Source organism: Phoenix dactylifera, chromosome 5, assembly GCF_051530095.1.
Source record: "Phoenix dactylifera cultivar Ajwa chromosome 5, Ajwa_hap1_PhDact_Kaust_v1.1, whole genome shotgun sequence".
NCBI lineage: Eukaryota > Viridiplantae > Streptophyta > Magnoliopsida > Arecales > Arecaceae > Phoenix > Phoenix dactylifera.
Genome location: NC_143194.1, coordinates 27,103,087 through 27,123,649, shown reverse-complemented (window position 1 = coordinate 27,123,649; position 20,563 = coordinate 27,103,087). Strand labels below are relative to the sequence as shown.

The 20,563-nt window shown below is 36.8% G+C and overlaps 2 protein-coding genes across 3 annotated transcripts; one reads left to right on the top strand and one right to left on the bottom strand.

The window, feature by feature from the left end:
- Positions 1-1,058: 1,058 nt before the first annotated feature.
- LOC103696115 (T-complex protein 1 subunit delta-like) lies at positions 1,059-7,582 on the bottom strand. Its single transcript, XM_088722095.2, has 2 exons — positions 6,183-7,582; positions 1,059-1,678 (listed from the first exon to the last, which is right to left on the bottom strand). The coding sequence occupies exons 1-2, from the start codon at positions 7,415-7,417 to the stop codon at positions 1,297-1,299; spliced, it is 1,617 nt and encodes a 538-aa protein (XP_088578221.1). The 5' UTR covers positions 7,418-7,582; the 3' UTR covers positions 1,059-1,296.
- Positions 7,583-10,367: 2,785 nt separating this feature from the next.
- Positions 10,368-20,229, top strand: LOC103696123 (proteasome assembly chaperone-like protein). Of its 2 annotated transcripts, none has more exons than XM_008777668.6 (8): positions 10,368-10,559; positions 14,905-14,999; positions 16,581-16,628; positions 16,711-16,757; positions 18,303-18,369; positions 18,460-18,503; positions 19,556-19,610; positions 19,883-20,229. In XM_008777668.6, exons 2-8 carry the CDS (start codon positions 14,925-14,927, stop codon positions 19,931-19,933), a joined length of 387 nt encoding a protein of 128 aa, XP_008775890.3. In that variant the 5' UTR covers positions 10,368-10,559; positions 14,905-14,924; the 3' UTR covers positions 19,934-20,229. The 2 variants fall into 2 exon arrangements, with proteins under 2 accessions (XP_008775890.3, XP_008775882.3); XM_008777660.6 differs by having other exon boundaries at positions 19,553-19,610.
- Positions 20,230-20,563: the final 334 nt, after the last annotated feature.

Here is a 20,563-nt window from a genome sequence, read left to right as displayed (position 1 = left end):
CTCAAGTGGTATGTAGCTAGTTAGTGCGAGGACTTCACCCAAAACTTATGCTTCACCCAAAACTTATGCTCCCTTGTGTTTGATTAGTGGCATGTCGTGAAACTGCTTGTTCGGATTTTGATTCAGGCGAGCTTCCCTATGAACATGTCGGGGCGATTGGACATTTTAAATCTTGAATGGTTCGTATTTAAATTGTGAATTGCAAGAAAAGGTGATTGAGATTTGAATTTTGAAACTAGGAGGTTTATGCTGTATTATGGGTTTCTTTTTAAGGTGTGAGATGTTCCTGACGGCGGGTAGGAAATTCATTGGGCGAACACACTCGAACGGAAGGATTAAAACCAACGGTGCGCGTTGATAGCCCCGGAGCTTTAACCAGAAGGTAGCAGGAAGAGTCGAACTGACATGGCTTACGCCGAGAGAGAGCCATAGACTTGAAATACTTTCAAAATCAGAAAAAGCAGACATGAGAAGGTGGTCTCTCATATTTCAGGACTATTTGAATTCCAATGCTAATACTTGATCTCCCTTGCGAGACGTGACAACTAAATGAACATATTATAGAGCGAGAGACAGGATAGGTTTATGGAGTTGACTCACCTTTGCACATTTGCAACCCTTTGTTCCATCCTGGTCATAAGGGGCATGGTGACCTAGACGCCATCCTCATCTTACTTCAGCTGATCACCTGCAATCTGTTCAGGATTTCAAATTCAACGATGGCAACTAATCATAAGTTGCTCTCGTTACGAGACTCAACCTAACACCTTACAGCTCCAGCTGACAACAACTATATATATATATATATATATATATATATATATATATATATATATATATATATAGTGTGGATGATTTGGTAAAGCTGATGTCTATGAAAAGAAAGGGCAAGTGAATCATGAGATATAATGTAGAAAAAGAAAGATGTAAAATATAACGACAGCTTGTAAGAAGTCATATGTTTGGTTTCACAGAACAACCCAAGCAGCGCTGCCATGAAATGCCGATCATTTGATTCTATCCAGCAATATGATAGTCTCCTCGAAAAACCAGGCATCTAACAGAAGAAAAGCATGCGTAGCTTCACCTTTAATACCAGAAGAGCAAGGAAAACAGTGCTCACAGAACTACAAGAATTAAGAAATACACTTAAAGCATGAAGCCAAAATATCCAGACTTGTAAACAACCAGAACTACCATTTTTCTTGACACTTCAATCCATAAATTAGGAGGGTTTTTAAGCTAAACAAAATCATCTAAGGTTCCAAACAACAATACCAGTTGACATGTCCCACTCTACCTCACAAGGATTATGTCATCAATCTTCAAGATCATCCTCACACATTCGGCTGCTAGTGTAATTGCACTAATACTAACCAACAAAGGTTGCACAACATTCTCCTCCAAGATGTCTGTAATCTGGCCCTTCCTCACATTGATCCCAGCATGGATCTCACCCTGGGCATGTCGGTTCCTTAGCTCTGTCACGATGGCTATTGGGTTCAGCCCTGCATTCTCAGCCAAAGTGTAGGGAATGACCTCAAGCGCCTCCGCGAAACCTTTTACACAGTAGCTCTCCATCCCTTGCAGTTCCTTTGCCCATGCTCCTAGCTGCCTTGACATCTCAATTTCCGGAGCACCCCCACCAGCAATCAGAAATCTCTTATTCACTAAGCATCTGGTCATGGCACAATAAGAATTGTTTTGATTCAATTTAGATTTGATAAATGGACCAGATTTTAAAAGTGTTAGCATTGAAACATTGGATATTTATCTCGTAGAATGATCATAAACAGTAAAAATTTCATGGATTCAAATAATTCATACAATTTAATTGAACAAATATTGGGAAAGCGATTTTTAACTTGCTGAAAATAGGATATTCTATAAGAGAGAGAGGGAAGGAAGAGAGAATCCTATGAAACAGTCAGTAATTAAAATTCAAGCACATATTTTGAAGCATGGATATGTACATGACATGATATGGATAAGCCAATATGACACCATAAGAAAAGGAATACATCACTACTAGGATTTGACAATAAAAAAAATAAATAAACATTTTCTACACACAAAAAGATAGTCAAAAAGCACAATGGGTTATCCCAATAACATAGTCCATTCCCAATGCAAGAACATCAACATCACAACATCATTTAATCATTCAAATTCATATACCACAATCATGACATTAGCATCACAAATTCTAAATCATCAAACTCATCCTTTTTTAAAAAAGAGATAAGGAACCAGATAGATAGATAGAGAGAGAGAGAGAGAGAGCCCTCCCTATCATCACCAGAGGTATGTGGGAAGCATTCAAAAGCTCTTTATTAATTTTAAAATACAATATTTATAATTGATATACAACAGATGCTAACCACATCCAACAATTACAGGATTAAGTGCAAGCTGAAAATGGGCATGGCATGCCCTCAAGAGATCACCAGAAATCCAATTAGCCTTGAAGACAAGGAACAGCCACTAGCTCCAGCCACCGAACAACATAGCAATATTTTAGACCACATAATCTGGAATCCACAAAACCATCAGACATGTAACATCATGCAAAAAACACCATCAACCACAATGTTCTACCCAACTCACGTAAAGAAACTTTCAATGTTGTCCACTATCACCTTACTATCAAAATCTCACATTCCTAGATTTCCCCAAAAAAAGTAAGACAATACAGTGCACGACAGGGTCCAAGGATAGTCAGATGTACACAGCCTTACTCCGGCATGCAGAGCAGTAGTTCACAAGAAAGCAACCCTACCATTGCGTTAAGGTTCACCATCAAATGGTTTAAAAACTAAATTGAGACTTGCACAATTAGAGCGAGCAGCCTTAGCATCTGCCAAAAATCTTCAATATCCAAAAATAAGGTCCCAGAACAAGACAACAGTCAACCATCTTTGTGCACTAGGACACATGCAATAGGATGTGACTCAGAAATAACAGATATAATAAGGCATCTAGAATATCAAATGAAATCCTTATTCCTTGATTTGCATCAATTAAATCCTCATAAATAACCTAGAACACTAAGTAACCTGCAGTTTTCCACTATAAACATCTGCTGTGCAACATTCTCAATTCAATACTACCTTAACCAGTCAACAGCACAAGAAAAATGAACTGATGAACCGCTGGCACAAGGGATGCAAAGAAAGGATCAAGAACAAACCATTGAGATCAAACTGTCCACTAAATTTAATCATTTTTTTTTTTTGGGGGGGGGGGGGGGGGGGTTGGGAGGTGGGGGGAGAAAAAACTAAAAGTGAAATCAGTGAAAAATCTGTCTTTCAGTTTTATTCAAGCATGTCAATACCTTCAATAGATTCACCAAATTTTAGCCATTTATGTCAAATCTAAAAAAATGCAGACTCACTAAAATAGTTGGAACCAAAGGAATATCCAAGAGGAAAGAGATGAGGAAAGGTGGATTTGCTCTTATGGCAATGTTACTGAGAAAGGTGAATCTCCAGGAAGGGAGACCACTTTTTAGTGATAAAATAAAAGCACTTACTAAGCATAAACATGTCATCATCATCAAACCATTTTTTCTGTCCCTCTTATGAATGAATGTGACGATTCATGGGCTCTCAATTAGGGAATGTTGAATTTGCAGGCTGTCCTAGAATAAGCAACTCAAAGATAAAGACTAATCGTATGTAAAGAAGTTCGCAATTCTGGATCACCTAAGCATAAGGTTAACATCTTTGTTCAGGCATCTAAAATACAATTTTCGTAAATGCATACAAAATAACATCAAGGGCCTCGCTAATACTGCACGAATCATAATTTACCAATGCCTCTTTGGGGTTATATTTGCAAAAAACATTGAAGAGATTCCATCTAGAGAAGCGAATCATGACAAAACAAAAAATTTTGTGAAACAGTGACATGGACTTTACTGTAGGTTATACAGTAAGATTTCATGAAGCAACCCTAACTACTTACTAGACTCAAAAAAGGTCATGAAAATTTCACATATGCAAAATCCATCTGTTTTGTGAAATACTAATTCCTTGTAAGGTTAAGATGATGGAACTTCTAATCCTTGGAGAGAGAGAGAGAGAGAGAGAGAGAGAGAGAGAGATCTTAACGGGAAAGAAGCCATAGGGGAGAACATTATGAATAGAGGGAAGGAAGGTGTTCTTCAGCATCTCTCCTTAGATAAGTTATTCTTAATTTACTTAATATAGAGATGTTGGTTCTTGTAATCTTTACCAAGGAAAGGGATGTCCCACCATCAAACAAAATTTTTCTCTCCATGACATATAGCATATCAATGATCTAGGCTCTAAACAAGAGAAAAGAACAAGGTGATTTTACTGTCTTAGTGCAACAATAGGAATATTATGATGAAACCAAGTTAGAAAGAGGAAATTAATAGGAAGAAGACAAGTTCTTTAACAAAAAGGCCACTCTCTATCCAAGAAAACATTCCCTCTAGCAGGGTAAGCTGACAGTCAATACCTCATATTCATGTCCATATTAGAACCATTTATTCAGAATTCTAATAAAAACTGCCAATAAATCATCCAATGTGATAGTCAATATTCCATGGCATCCTTTGCTATTATTGGCATGCAACTATACATAAAACTACATTAGATTACAATGCCGAATTCCAGAAACTGGTTGAATAAATTAAACATTGACAATCCACTGAATGATGCAAGGGGGGGGGGGATTCTTGAAAATTTAGTTGGCATTACACATAACCTCGAAAATCAAAACAATTTCTTGCCAAAATATCTAGACCCCATAATCAATTGATGTCTCAACAACGAGGACATGATGCAACATCAAATTGGGAAGACTGGTAATTCCCAATTGATGAACAAAAGCAATGAAGAATCCTACCTAAGGCATGCAAAGATTAACTCAATCAATATTCCAAGCGAATTTTTTTGCCCCCACAGTAGGATTTATTTCATAAGTCACTCAAGTATGCATTTCACTAGAAATTCTATGCCCTACTAGTATTTACATTAAGATCAACTCCAATTACCTAAGGATCATACCACCACCTAGAAAAATTATCGAACTCCAAACTCATCATTGCATAACCTTTACCATAAAAAACCCAAGCAAAAGAATCACAACCAAGATCCAACTTGAAGACAAATTTTGGATCTAAACCTATACAAGAATGTTTTTTTAATACATCAAAGGAAATCAGCAAACATCTCAGACTAGTGCAAGGTGTAGATTATAAAAGATTCAAAAAAAAAAGGATTACACAACAAGAGCATATATATTCATATGATGTCTGCATTGATAAACATACTTCAGTTTATCTTCGTAGTGAGGGCAATTTTTAGTCAATATTGTTCTTTTGAGTTAACTATACTCACAAGATGAATTTCATATAAATTCAGTAACATCAACTATTGATTATGGCAGAAACGACAATATTTATCCAGACAAGCATTTTCCATAGGCACAACTAATGAAGCAAGTAATGGATCCATCAAAAGTCAAGACAACAACCATCTATTCCTAGATATTGTTTGAAATGATGGTGCAAAACACACTGAGGAATTATGCACGGACTAGTTGAACACATTTCTTGCATGATATATATTGACCGCAATGTTAAAAATTACGCAAACCGCCCCATGATATAAATTCCCTCGCCCATTTCAACAGAGCACCAATACTAAGGTGTATCACCTCCTCAGTAATGTTACCTTCTTTTCACAAGTACTTAATAACCCCATAATTTCAAGTTCTCATTTCTTTCCCTTGTTCTCACATCACTCATTTGCTCAATATAACCTCAAACTACTTCCCCTTGACATCATTGCATCGCCTTCGTCACCCTTCTGGCAACCACTAAATGACTAGAGCTCAAGAAAAATACTAAAATACTGAGCACATTAAACGTCTCTTGAGAAAGACCCACCTAAGACATTTCAAGTCTTTCAACAGAAAACCTCTCAAAACCCTTCTCTCATCCCTCTGCAAAGCCATCAACAACAAATGCCATCAATCTAGCACCGGACACCCCAATCAAAAAAGTAATTACCACCATTCAGCTCTTCGTACATTTCCCAACAAAAAAGCAATAAAATGGTGTTTTTAAGAGAACAACAATAACTTTTGGATCGATTAATGACTAGTGCAAATAAGAAGCAGAACAAAGAGGTAGTTCTCTGAGAGAGTACCTGACAACACAGAGGGCATCGTGAAGGCTCCGCTCCGCCTCATCAATGACAAGCTGATTTGATCCCCGGACAAGCACAGTCGTGGTCCTCCCCATATCCTTGATCCCCGTGATTTTCACAATCTTCCCATCCCCGACCGAAGCCTCCTCCACCAAATCAGCATATCCCAGCTTCTCCACCCGGAAGTGCTCAATATTGGCAATGGGCTGGCAGTTCAGTGTCTTCGTAATGAACTCAATCTCATCCCTCTCGACATCTTTGACCACCAAAATCTTGGCCTTGGCCAGGTAGTGCAGCGAGAGGTCGGTCACGGCATCCCTGAGAATACTCTTCTGGATGAGAAGCACATTGCACCCGGTCGCCTTAATCTTCTTCACCATCCCAAGTATATAGTTGCGCTCCTCCCGGAGAATGCGATCCATCTGAGTGTAATCTGAGACAACGATGCTCTGCTCGATGTCGGTCTTGGGAGGGGAGATCTGGAACTGGATAACAGCGATCTTGGCATTCTCAACACGGGTGGGGCCTCCGGCGGCATGGCTGGCCTTCTTATCAAAGACGAGGCCTTTGACGAGCTCGGTGTCATCTACCGTGCCACCCAGCTTCTTGACGATCTTGACATCGCGGAGGTCAACGAGATCAGGGTGGGCGGGGTCGACGACGGAGAGGACAGCGTCGACGGCGAGGGGCGCGAGGAGGGACGAGTACTGGCTGACGACCTTGCTGTTGAGGGAGGTGGCGGCGGACTTGACGAGGGAGTCGCGGTCGGCGAGGTCGAGGGGGACGGCCATGCCATGGAGGATGTCGACGGCGCGGAGGGAAAGGTGGTGGAGGGCGTCGGAGACAGCGGTGGGGTGGATGCCGGCGGAGAGGAGGGAGAGGGAGCGGCTGAGGAGGGAACCGGCGAGGACGACGACGGTGGTGGTGCCGTCGCCGGCGGCGGCGTCCTGGGAGCGAGAGAGGTCGACGAGCATCTTGGCGGCGGGCTGGAGGACCTCCATCTTGTTAAGGATGGTGGCGCCGTCGTTGGTGATGATGACCTCGCCGGAGGCGGAGGCGATCATCTTGTCCATGCCCTTGGGGCCGAGGCTGGTGCGCACAGCGTCCGCCACCGCACGAGCGGCAATGATGTTGGCCTGCCGCACGTCGTCGCGCCGCTTGGTGTCGACGTAGCTCTCCGTATTGGAGGAGACGCTGCGGGCCGGGGGGGCAGCTGCGGTGACGGCGGCCGCCATGGGAGCTTGGAGAGGAGGAGAGAGGGACGGGCGAAACCCTAGAAACAGGCTTCTTGCAAAACCCTAATAAAGTTAGCGAGCAGAGGACGAGCGAAGAAGGTTTGAGTTCCAAGTGAGGAGAGAGAGCGTAAAATGGTCTTTGGGGTTTGGGTCTCTGGATGGTCTAGTTAACGGTGGGGCCAGGGATGGCTTACTTGCTAATATCCCGCGAGGGGAGCGTCGCCGGAACAACCGACAAGGAGATCATAGGTGCAATAATATTTTTTCTTTTATCTGGATACAAAACGTTTCTAGTCAAAAAAAAAAAAAAAACACTCATTACCTAGAGCAAACTCAAATGTCTTATTAATTATTCAAATATTAAATCACTTGTTCATCAAAATAATAATAATAAATTTTATCATCGTTATTATCATTATCATTATCATTATAATAATAATAATAACAATAATAATAATACGGTTAGTAATAATAATAATAATACAATTTCGATATGAAAGAAAAAGGATGTTTAACAAAAGCTAGTTATCATGTTTTCCCTGCAAATTTAACCCATTATTATAGAGGAACAATCTAATAATTTTTTTGAACGGAATTTTTTATCTATCCAATTTTAAACACTTGTACTGTAAGAAATAAACTTTGAGTTGGTATGGTTTCTATGTCTCTAACTGCAAAAATGTTTAAGCTAGGAGCAAAAAATTAATCATCTTGACAATTTTCAAATGAACCAAATAATGGTGGTGATACAAGTAAACAATATGTAATTGTTACTATTATTTGATGGATTAAGCCAAATGCTGACTCATTGCTTTAAAAATCTAAATGCGTATATGCATGTGCAGATAACAGCTGAAAAAATATAGTCACAAAGATCATGCAGATTCAGATTGGAAAAAAAAAGTGTTTGTGGGCATCTAGGCCTTGAAAATATACTCAACAAAAAAGATTAGATGAAGGACTTTTCTCTCTAAATTGGCTTTCAATTTTTAAACATAATTATTCTTATTTTATTCGCGTAATCACAAATCTCACTTGAGCAAATGTTGACAAAAATTAAAACCTAGTTAAGCAGAAAGCTTTGGTTTCGGAGAAAGTAATTAAGGTGGTATATCAATTCTTTCACATCAATTTCTTTCTTTATATTTCAACTACTTGATTGGGCATCTCTCTAATTGTAGATCAATTAAATTATTATAAATTGATTATATTTAATTTTTAATATTTAATGTTATAAATCTACTCAATTTTTAGTGAATTAGAGCTTGCTCCAATGACCGCACCCTTATACTTAGCAACGAGGGTGGCAATCTTTTTCTCTCTAATAATTTTATTTCAAAGAATGCTCTCATGCTTTGTAATTTTGACCAAAACCTGAACATAGAATAAGATAAAATTTCTAATAATTTATTTCGTAGAAAATGTCAAATTCTGCCCTCAACAACTCCTACGAGAACTTAATTTCAGTTTGTTTGTCACTTTGAAATGCTCAAGCATTTCTTTGTGCATGAAAGATTCTTTCTAATAACTATGTCCATGTGGGCCACTAAAGAGAGAAATGTTAAAGACTAAAAATTTTGAAATTGCAAAGATAATTATCTTTTTGATTTGTTAAACCCTTTCCTTGCTTAGCCGCATCTTATTAGCTCATGGATCTCTCTCTCACACACACACATCAAGAAAAAAGTTGGATCCAGACCACAAACAAAATGAGATGCATGCCATTGTTCTACATTAAAAACATCTCGATGCTTAAAGTCTATACCTCACTGTTCATAGCAAGCACTAAATAGTTACTGTTTTATATGCTATGATATTTACATGATAACAAAATGAGGTATAACAGGTGCTATCAATGCGATATAAGAAACTAGGATTGAGTTTAGGTCCTCTCCTAAACACAGGATCAAAGATATGTGCAAACGTTAATATAATATTTGCCATAACAATTTCAAATATATATTTTATTTTTTTTGGGTACATTAAAAATATTTGATAAAAAAAAAATTTTCATTTAAACATCAAAAGATCCTTTTTTTTTTTTTTTTGGTACAACATAAAAAGATCCTTCATTGTAAGCATGCATGCTTTATTATGAAGCACATTGCCGGGGTACAGCTTTTTTACAAACCATAGCCGTTAAAAACCCATGCCTTCATCACTAGTGGCAACAGACTAAAAAATAACTATCTAAGGTTAGCAATTATTCAACCTGAACCCCAATATAAAGACTAATATACCTGATTTCGTCCATACTGGACTTGCTAGTCGGCAAGGTTTAACCCAGCTCAGCCCACAATGAGTAGCTGGTCAAGTTAGGCCAAGCAAAAGCAATGTGACCAAGACTGGGTTAGACTAGGCTTAAGTATAACTTCATTGTCACGGTCAATAAATAAATAATAAATATAAGTCCAAGCCGTCTAAAAAGTCAAAACTACACACGGTATTAATCTCACAGCCTATGGCTTAAACAATGCGGTCGGAGATACTATATGGTTTCTTTTCAATTTTTAATTTTTTTTAACATAAATATTCTTTTAAATATTAAATTTTATATGAATATTTTTCTAAAATTAGTATGTATACTTTTATAAAATATTTGCTTTGCTATTCTATCAATTTTTTATTTTTATTTTTTATATATAGCCGTACCATCTTAAAAAATTAACGATTTTAAATTACAATAACTAAAATATATTTAATAGATAAATATATTAAAAAATATTTATAAGACGGTCATGATGAAAGTAAAAAAAATAATTTTAAAATTTTATTTTATTTTTAATTAAAATAAATATAGTTTTTATTAAGAAGAATCGTTAGGAATATTTGTATAAAAACAGTATTTGTTAAGGATATATAAATAAATATTAATTTTAAAAAGATATTCACGTAAATTTAAATTTGATAAGGGTATTTATGTTTTAAACCCTAATTTTTTACGCCACAAGAAGCTCTCTCGAAATTGCGTTTGGAGGAGGGGAGGGGTGACCCGTGACTCGTACCTTAAATCCCTACAAATTATCAAAACCCTCGCCAGTCCTCTCCACCACCGCCAGCTTCTTTCTTTCGCTCTATGCTATGATTTCGTATCTTCTCTCAGCGGGAGGAATTTGGGCCGTTTAATTTCAGTCTGGGAAAGGTATCATGGTTCTTTCTCTCATGATTTTATCTTTGTTCCTCTTCCTTCTCTTCTGCCGTTATCTTGATGCGTCTCTTTTTCCCGCTGTTACATTGTTTTTAGTTTGAATCTTGGTCTCTTTATTTGTTTCGGATTTATCGATGTGAATCCAATATCGTATGCAATTTTCTGTTTTTGTCCCCTCAAAATTTTTTTGGTACCTGTAATAGTAGAAAGTTCGGATTCTTGTTGTCGATTAGGCATATAGCGTTGAAAGCGCTGTGTATGCTTTGATGGGCATGCCGGTCTTGAATCAGTTTGTCCTATATCAAGTGCGAAGGTGGAATCTGGAAGCTTTATCAAATGCAGTCGTGCTGTGGGGATTTTTGGTTGATTGCTTTGGAAAGAGTAGATGTTCTAATTGCTTGTCACGGTTAATGGTAGGGAATGTTGTAATTCATCTTTTGTTTCAAGAGGGTGACTTGGATTATGGCCATCAAATATAAATTATTTGTTTCAGATGTGTGCTTTTTTAGGTGGAGGAAAAAATTAGTTGAGATGAGACATAATTAGGAGGGGAAATATAAACTATTTAGGAATTTGAGAGGAAGTGGGGTACAAAAGATGTATCACCTCCCATTTGATGGAGAAAAATGATAAATGTGTCAGAAAGACCTGAAAATCATAAAAATTTTGTGCCTGAAAGGCTATTAGCAGAATCTATCAAAAACATGTAAAGTATTAAAAGATTTGGAACATTACAATGAAACCAGGGTACTGCAGAGATCAAGGATTTGTTGAGCATATCCATATGTATATGGTGTACTTGTATAAAAATGTGAGAAAAGAAACAAATTCTGAGAGAATTGTAAGTTGAATAGGAGGATCCCTTGGTCTTGGCTGTGAATTAATGGATATGAAAAACCTGGAATGATGCTTTCATAAGTTTTCATCATTAAGCATGATACATGGGTCTAGAGTAACACGAGCTGGTAGTTCTTAGTGGAGGAATTACATCAACTTCATTGACAATTGATCAAAAATTTACTTGTTATTGACACCATTGTCTAATGGGTTTCTTTGTTTTTCGTGTAAGACGAGGTGTTGAAAAGATAAGATAGAAGTTCTTGTGCATCTGTGAAAGATTTTAGGAATGCATCCAGGAGTAATTAGATCCACGAAAGAGTTATCTGTTGAGTTTAAAAGTAAATATAACTAGTAAGGGAGTCTTGTTGTCAAGTAGTTGATTGCAGAAGAAATGCACATATACTTTATTTAACCAAATTTTCTAAAATCTTCTTAGATTTTGTTGAGCTGGATAGTAGATAAACTTTTTTATTTTTTTTGTAATATGTTTTCTGCATTTTGACCAATTTATGCTAGATTCTCTAAATTGAATTAGTCCTTGATTGCAATGTTTTAGAAGGTGTCTACGACATGAAGGCAGTCAAGGGTCCGTGTAGTGTCCCTGCTAGCATTTTGTTGCTCACGAATGGGGTAAATGATGATATTGGGTCATCATGCTTCATAATATTATTTACTTTGAAATCCTACTTAATACGTGCTGCAGAGGATCCGAACTCTGAGTTGCATAGAACTGCTCCCTTTGAGATACATAGCAACTTGCATTTGTAAAGGTTGTAGTTTGGTGTGGGCTTGAATCATCAAAAATAGAGTTAGAGTTTATCTGATTGGAATGATTATCTGGTCTTGAAATCTATTTTTAGGTTATTGGAATCCTGCTGCCTTCAGGAGAATTTGAAATATGAAGTTCTCGTTGAATTTCTATAGATCTAGAACCAAATGAGAATCAGGACACCGAGGAAAAGCAAGGTCTATGGTAGCTTATGGCTGTGGAATAAGATGCTGTATCCTTCCGTGAAATTCTTCTGGAGTCTTGAAACTGATAGTGACTGATGAGCTTAGGTTGGTGGATGTCATGAGTGGAATTATTATTTGAGTGTTTGTGCAGCATGGTTACTAATTGTGATTCAGGTTAGTTATCTACTTACAGGGGAGATAGTAATTATGATTCAAGTGTTTGTTGTTGTTTGTCTTCTTTGCTTGACCTTCAATAGTGGCAAGCAAAGTTGGTGGAACCGTACTGCAATAACTTTTGTGCTTCTCTGGGGCACCTACCTGGTCACATGTTTACTGTCAAGAACCTTGTCAAAAGAGGGTTGGAAAATATCAATCATTTCTATGCTTTGTTATGCAGTTAAAATGATTCTTGAGCACTGCTGTATAATATGACTTGCATGGGAAGTCGGGCATCGTATCTAGATGGCTCCTAACCCATTGGTAGATAACTTCCATAAACAATTACTTATAACAATTTGTTAAGTGGAAATATCATTGCATGGTCTTGCATAAAACAAAACCTTATTAAACATTATGATGGACCAATTTAAAACACCAAAAAGGAATAAAAACAAACATAATGGAGAGTTTAACCACAAAAGTTCCATTCTGGAGTTTAGATATAGATCATACTTTTTAAAGAAGCTAACAGCATGTTCCTGCTCATATAAAGGTATTATATCTATCACTAAAAGAATAAGATGTGGGCAAACAGATCAAGGGTTATCGTAACATTTACACGTCTATAACGTCTATCAAGAAAATTATTTTCCCCACTTTTTTAAGTAACAGCTATCACCCAAATTCTATTTCATCCCTTGTATTCTTTTTCAATGCATTTTATCTAAATTTATGAGAGTACAATCCTTTGTCACCCATCAATGGCATGCATTGCATCTATAAATTGATAGTAATTGATACGACTATATCATGCTTTAAAAAGGAAATACTCCTTACCCTTACATCAACCATTTGTTTGCATGATGAATAACAATCTAATTGGAAGTGTCAGGGCATACCCATCCTTTATGTGCTCTCTCCTCTTGTCTCATATGACATGAATGATATGGACTCTGGTCCATGATGGTCACAAATATCACTTCTTTTCCAAGTACTCCCACTTCTTCCACTTATGAGAGCAAAAAATGCGGACAGCCCGAACTTGTAGTTGCAACTTAAAATGTAAGGATCATGGGGCAAACAACCATGCTATTTGCATACACATGGACTTCTGTCCATGCGGGGTTAGGTGTCTATCAAGCTGGGCCTCTAAGACAGATGTCTAATGGGCTAGGTCTAATTCAAGCACACATTCTCTCTCATGAAAAATTGGGCCCGAATATAGTATTTGCTCTGTTGGTTCAAACTGGCTAGGTTTGAACTAGAACTAGGATTGGACAAAGATGAAATCAGGTTGGGTCTAGTCCATTGGTGTGTCTTGATTCTTCGGTAGTTCAGTGCAAGGCCTGATGCCCTAAAGGTAAAATGATTTCCTAGTTTTGGTGGGAAAAAGGAAACAAAGTGGTCAGCATTCTACCATCTCCACTTGCTGTTTGCCATCACTGGCGGCCAATCTGACTATCTCGAACCTTTTTTCTATCAGGTGATTTGAAGTATCCTCTCTCTCTCTAATTCATCTAATCTTTTCTCTCTGTTGTCTCCTGACTAGTTTTCTTCTGACAGAGTTTGGTGAGAGGAGTTAACATGCTTTAAGATCTGAGATGTGTGCCCATGTGGAACCATCCCCAAGAACTGGTTTAATACTTTTTTGCACTGAGCAATATATAATTCTACAGCCTAGTAATTAGTTCACCTCACCTCCAAGGGATCCCACTTATTATTCTTGTGGAGGAGTTCGCACTCTCTTGAAGTAAATCATTTCTTCCACTTGATGTTCTCATATGTTCATTTTGTAGTTTATTTTTCCCTCGATAATGGGTTCTTTATTTTCTCCTTGTTGAACTTACTATAAAAAATAGGGTTTTTTTATTATGAATATAGCAGTGTTAGTTAGGTGTTCTCCAATAAGAAAACTATCCAAGTGGATATGTTAGCGATTTTTTAATCTTGTGTATGGATTAATTTGTGTTGGTCTTGGAGGATTGTCACAATTTTAGAAGGGGATGAAGATTTGCCAAATTCCTTTTAACCAAAATAGAAGTGTGTCAAGTTATAAAAAGTGTTCAGGAAAATACATGATGGATTAGGATACCTAGGTTTTCATCTAGAGCTAGAATATTCTCAAGTAGTTCTTTGTTTTGTTGCTAATTAGTTCATCTAATGAATTGAAGTCTTTAATTTTTTTAAGTTTTTCTTGGCTGCCTACATCAATGATTTTGGTACAGAATTATGTTTGTTTAAGAGATGGGTTAAGGCATAAGCATTTTTTGTCTGTATTATTCTCATCATTAATATTGTTTTCACATTCTGATTTTCATTTATATGTTAACTTATTAGAGTATATGTGAATTTGATTGGTTCTGACCTGTCATTGCCACTATTTTAGGGTATTTAATATTGCTGGATATGGAGATAATCTTGAATTCTTGCCCATCGACTCACTTTCCTGTTGCCCACAAGGCAATATCCTTAGATATCAAGGTCTCTCTCTCTCTCTCCCCATCACCCTCTCATAGACATATTCAATTATTTTTATGATATGAATATCAACATGCCACTTATATTCAAGCTTTGTTGTTCATGCAAAGGATACTGCAAATGCTTAACTATATGTAACAACTCAGGATTTCAGCCAAAAAGACTAGCCGAAAGGTATTATTTGGGTTCCTTGACCCTATATAAGTATCCAAGACTGCCTAGTGCATAGCCGATATAGAATCTAAATGCACGTCTGCAAGGATCCTCGTATACTCTCTCCATTTAAGCCCTGACATCCTCGTTGGGTTCAAATTTATTCCAATCTAATCACAAGCACCATGATCGGCTTGTGGTCAGCCTTAATGAGTCTGTGCTGCTGCGCCTTCTAGTCCACATAGTCCATGGGCTGGATATGCTCTGATACTATTTGTCACAACTCATGACCTCACCCAAAAAGGCCAGCTGGAAGTATTATTTGAATTTTTTGGCCTTATAACTTACCTAAGATCTACCCAGTGCATAGCCGATGTGGTACTAAACACACGTCCGCATAGATCCTCACACTATATATGCTTGGTGATGCCTTTTGGAAGAATTGACTTTTGGAAGTTTGGACTAATTACATGTGAATACCATGCACATGACTTCAAAATGTATTAAAGAGAAAAAAATGCTGAAGTATTATTATTCTCAAGAGTTGGGTGATGGCTGATACTTAAGAAAATGCAAAGACAATTTTCTGGATAGATACTATAGAGGTGTGAATGTTATGGGAAAACTTCATTTATTTGTCTATTATCTAATTCTTTTAGTAATAGATATAATACCTTAACATGAGTAGGGTTCTCACATTCTTTAAAAAGTATGATCCATATCTAAACTCTAGAATGGAACTTTGTGGTGAAACTCTCCATTTTTTTAACATTCTTTTTCAATGTTTTTAGATTGGTCAATAATATTGCTTGATAGGGTTTTGTTTCATGCATGATCATGCAATGATATTTCCTCTTAAGAATAATTGTTTATCAAAGTTACTATGTACTAGTGGGTTGGGAGCCAGCTTGGCTTTCCATTCCTAATCCATATGCCTTTTCCTACAGAATGATTCTAATAGCATCAAATTTAAATTAGAGAAGGGAGATTTTTTTTTTTTTGCTAGAAATCCCATCAAGAATATACACATACCTCTCTGCAATTGAGTTTACTATCGTAGGTTATGACCCCGTTGCAAAAGTCGACAATGCGGTAATTGCTAATTGTTGTAACATATTGCCTTGCCTTCTGTATTTCTTTTTGTATGGGGAAGTTTTTTAATCTTCAAATGGTATTTAACTTTGTATATGTCAATATATCATTCTGCTCGAGCATTCTCCTTGATACACAATAATTCAAATGTATGCGTCCATAAAGTTAATGTTTTCAGTCAATGTTGTGCTCAAAACAAAAAATCTGTCTCAAGCGATGAGTAGTGTATTTTCTTTTTACATAAAATTAATTTTACCAAAAAAGGCTCTGTTGGATATATAATTTCTTTTGCATGTATATCCACATTAATACTTGCAAAATCTTGTATTTGGCTTGTAGGGAAATAAGACGGACATTGTAATCTGCAAGTATGATGATAATTTTCTGGTCAGTTATACCCTTGCTTATATTAATTTTAGAGATGCTCAACTTTTACTTTAGACATGCTTATTTTCAAATACCTTTTCAGGTCATGGTGACTCAGATAGGATGTATGGGATCCATATTGCGTGCTAGGTCAGCTTTTCCCCCTCTTTTTAAGAAAAAACATATTTCTTTGATATATATATTTTGAATGTATAACGAGCTTTTGTTAGCATGAGTTTTTCTGCTGCAGTAATTTTGGTAGTCCTGGTGAGATCCATAATTTATGCTGCCTGAGTTATGTCAGGGTCATGCAGTACAAATCGTTTTTCAGATTTTTAAAAGCTAAGATTTCAATTTGCACTTTATATAATTGGAATTCATGATCGCCTACTGATGTTCAAATTTTGTAGTTTTTAAATTGAATTAGTTCATTGTTTGAAAAGGAATATCTGCCACTTGTCTTGCCTCACATGTCATGGCTAGGCTCTCCAGAAATGCCTCAAAGGCTCATTTGCAAGGCTACCAAGGGTGGTGTAGATGCATCGCATTCAGAAGCTCATGTAATACATGCCCTTGTGCCTTATCATATAGTTTTCTAGCAAGCAATGCACAATAGGATTTAATTTTTTCCACTTCTAGTGGAGGAGGAAGGATGGTCTTGTATCTACATTTTCTTGATGTACATGTGTTCTCGAATGTTGAAATTAACTATATTAGAATATAAAATTGTACATTTCTAACTTTTCCACAAACAATACGTATGATATTGAATTCTCAATTTTTTTTGCTAAATATTCCATTTTACATCTCAAATTCTTTGCCTCGCTTTTTTGCATTTTTTTTATCCTTTTAAACATTTTGATATAAATAAAAATCCATAAAGCATTTGTCTGATGTTACATGTCTTGATCGCCGCCTCTTTGAGAGTCTACATGTGTTGGTTTATGTCTTCATATTCTTAAACAATGGGTTTGTTTAACAAGAACAATAAACGTTGGCATGATCAAGGACATCGTTATGGATTACACTAAGTTTTATGTGTTGGCTTATTTTTTTTTTGAAAAATGAATGTTTACATTCTTGCTTTTGTTGTTTTGTCAATTATTTTCTGCATTTTGTTTATTGTGGATTCATTTTATTCTTAGGAAAATAAAAGAGACAATTCAATCTATGGACTTTAATTGCGTTAATAAGTGGAGGCAGTGGTAGTGGTGGCAGTGGTGATGATCGTGATGTTAGAGTGGAGCTTATACTTTTAGGGAGGGAATTTTCATTGCTGTCAAATGTGATGATATCATGCATGTCATTTGCTATGCAGTAGTACAAGATTTTTTTTCTTTAAAATTTGATAATTCATTCCCTTTTTTCTTAGAAAAAAAAAATTGATGCTTTCTTTTGATTCTTAAATCACTTGTTCACCAATGAAACACCACATATAACAAACTTGCCAGCCTTCAACAGGCAAATCCAACATGTACTAATTCGTGCAGCAGTGGTGTAGTATGCAAGTTCTAATCTAAGTTTATCAGTCCACATTCATTTGGTTGAGTCAAATTTGATGAATTTTTGAGGTCATGGATCAATCCCAATATCTTTTTATTAGAAGTTTTCATATTTTTATCCTAAAAATATATTGTGTTTTGCTTTCTTCTGTTTTTACTAGAATTCTGACGGAAGGCTTTTTGTTGATGCTAGGAAGGAGGAAAGTGTATCTGTTGACCCAACTTTTAATGTTTCTGTAGTATTTGGTAAAAGAGATGAGGCATGTTTTCCCTGAATTGCATAGTTAGTCAATTTTTAGTTATTCCCAAGGAAACAATGATTTTAAATTTCTATAATTTGTTGCTCACAGCCATATCTACTTGCATGTGCACGCCAGCTGATTGAAAATATAAGGTATGCTTTTGTGTCTTTATGTTACATTTGGGGGACCCATATTTTGAAAACATAGTGCAAATCTTCATGAGTTTTAGATCAGCTAAACTTTTAATAACTTTCCAAGTTTAATGGTGATAAATTCCTAGTTTAGTTAATCAAAAGAGAAACAGCTACATAGTTTAAGAGGTGTTGCAGATGACCTTCATTTTATTTTAGTACCATTCAAATGCACAAGTTTATCACTTTTTTCATCATTAGAAAATAAAAGATTGATTCCTTTTATATCAGAATTTGGAGTTGGAGATTTACTTCCATCACTTCAGTCGGACTTGAGAAATTGAGACATCACATATCTTTAAACTTTTTTCATTGTTGGCACGATATTGTCAAATATTATTGAACTTGCTGTTAATATCATCTGTAAACTTAGTCAGTTTGCGAAATTCTATGTTGAGGGGAACAAAAAAGTGATGTTACATGCCCACTTGTTGGATAGGCTCTATGATTTTTGACATTTTTGTCTCATTAGATGCTACTGGATCAGAGCAATGCATGGACTGACTTGTGGTCAAAGATTTACCATATTATGGAAATTCCATGAGATATATACTGCCTTGAGAATTGCAAGCCATCTCTGACAGTTTTTCTGATTCAGTCTTCCGTGATAACATACTTGATATTACTTCATCATCCTTCTCTTGTTAGTCCATTTTTTGGTATTCCCATCATCAGATTTGTCTCTTTGAAGCTCCTTGTCAAGTGTTACTTTCATTAGTGCTTGTTGCATGGTTGACTTGATAATAACGGAAACAGGTGCAAATCTACTTTGAACAGGAAGTTCCAGTTGTACTGCCTGCTTTTTCATTTTCGTGAAAGAAAAATATAGTGCTCAAGTGAATTTGTGGATGGGAGGTTCCAAGTTGGATTTTGTTCATCAATCTTTGATCTCATGAAGCTTATCAATAATAAAAAAAAAAATGCTACATGAGTTTTTCTCAATATTTTATGAAAAGATAGATTTGGAACCAGTAATACAGTAATCTCATGACTTCAATGCATTTCTGCAGTAGTTGCGGTTCATCCCGGCCATTGGTGCTGTCGCTTGGTCTCAAGGACCACTCTCCGGTATCATGTCAAAAGAAAAAACTTGCATATTTCTTTCAAATCCTGTTCATGCTCTTGAAAACATATATATCTGTTCATGATCAAACAAGCACCAGGGGCTGCAATAGAAATTCAAAGTGGCCTCTCCCCTGGATGGCAAATGGATTTATCTGACAGTTGTTTGTTTTATTAAATGGTGGTGATAATACTGCATGCAGTTATCTCATCGCCGTAGAATTTAAATCAGAGGGGTGCAATCCTTACCAAGACATGGTCTATCTTATTCTTTGCAGGGAACTTTGAAAGATGTCATTTCTGCTGTGATTGATAATCGCCTATGGTAAATGCGCTTCATCAACGGACTCATTTGTCTGCAGCAAGAGTAGGGAGTGGTGCTTCATAACATATATATTTTCCCCTAACTTGTGGAGTTCAGCTCGCTCGTTTTCCAACGGACGTGGCTTTAGCCTGTTTGTACTATTGATGCTTGTGTTCACCTTTGCGGTAGCCATCTGCAATTTCCTAGGACAGCAGCCAAGCAGAGCTGGAGAATTCAGTGTAACAGGTCAAGATATTATTAGAGTGAAACTGATTTATTTGGAAGCAAATTCGTGATAGGTCCTATGCATTTTCATTCTCATATAGACCTGAACTCCTTGTCTGGTTATTTTGCCTCCCCAACATGCTGCAACGTTTTATTAGTTGCTTCCCACCGCTCGTCAGCTAAGCCTGCATGAACTGGATCCGGAATAACCAAGTCTTGTCCTTCAGCAGATCGTCCAAATCTAGCGCTCCTCTCCGCCTGACTTTTTTCCAAGCTGTCCCTCGTAGTCCTCCTCAGAGCCCTTTTTGATGCCCGCTCCTCCCCCTGCCTTGCATCTGCTACCTTTCTCTTAGGCCTTCCCGGGACTTCCCATTATGGCTGCAACCTTGGTCATCCTCCATGTTCATGTTCAACAGCAAATTACCATCAA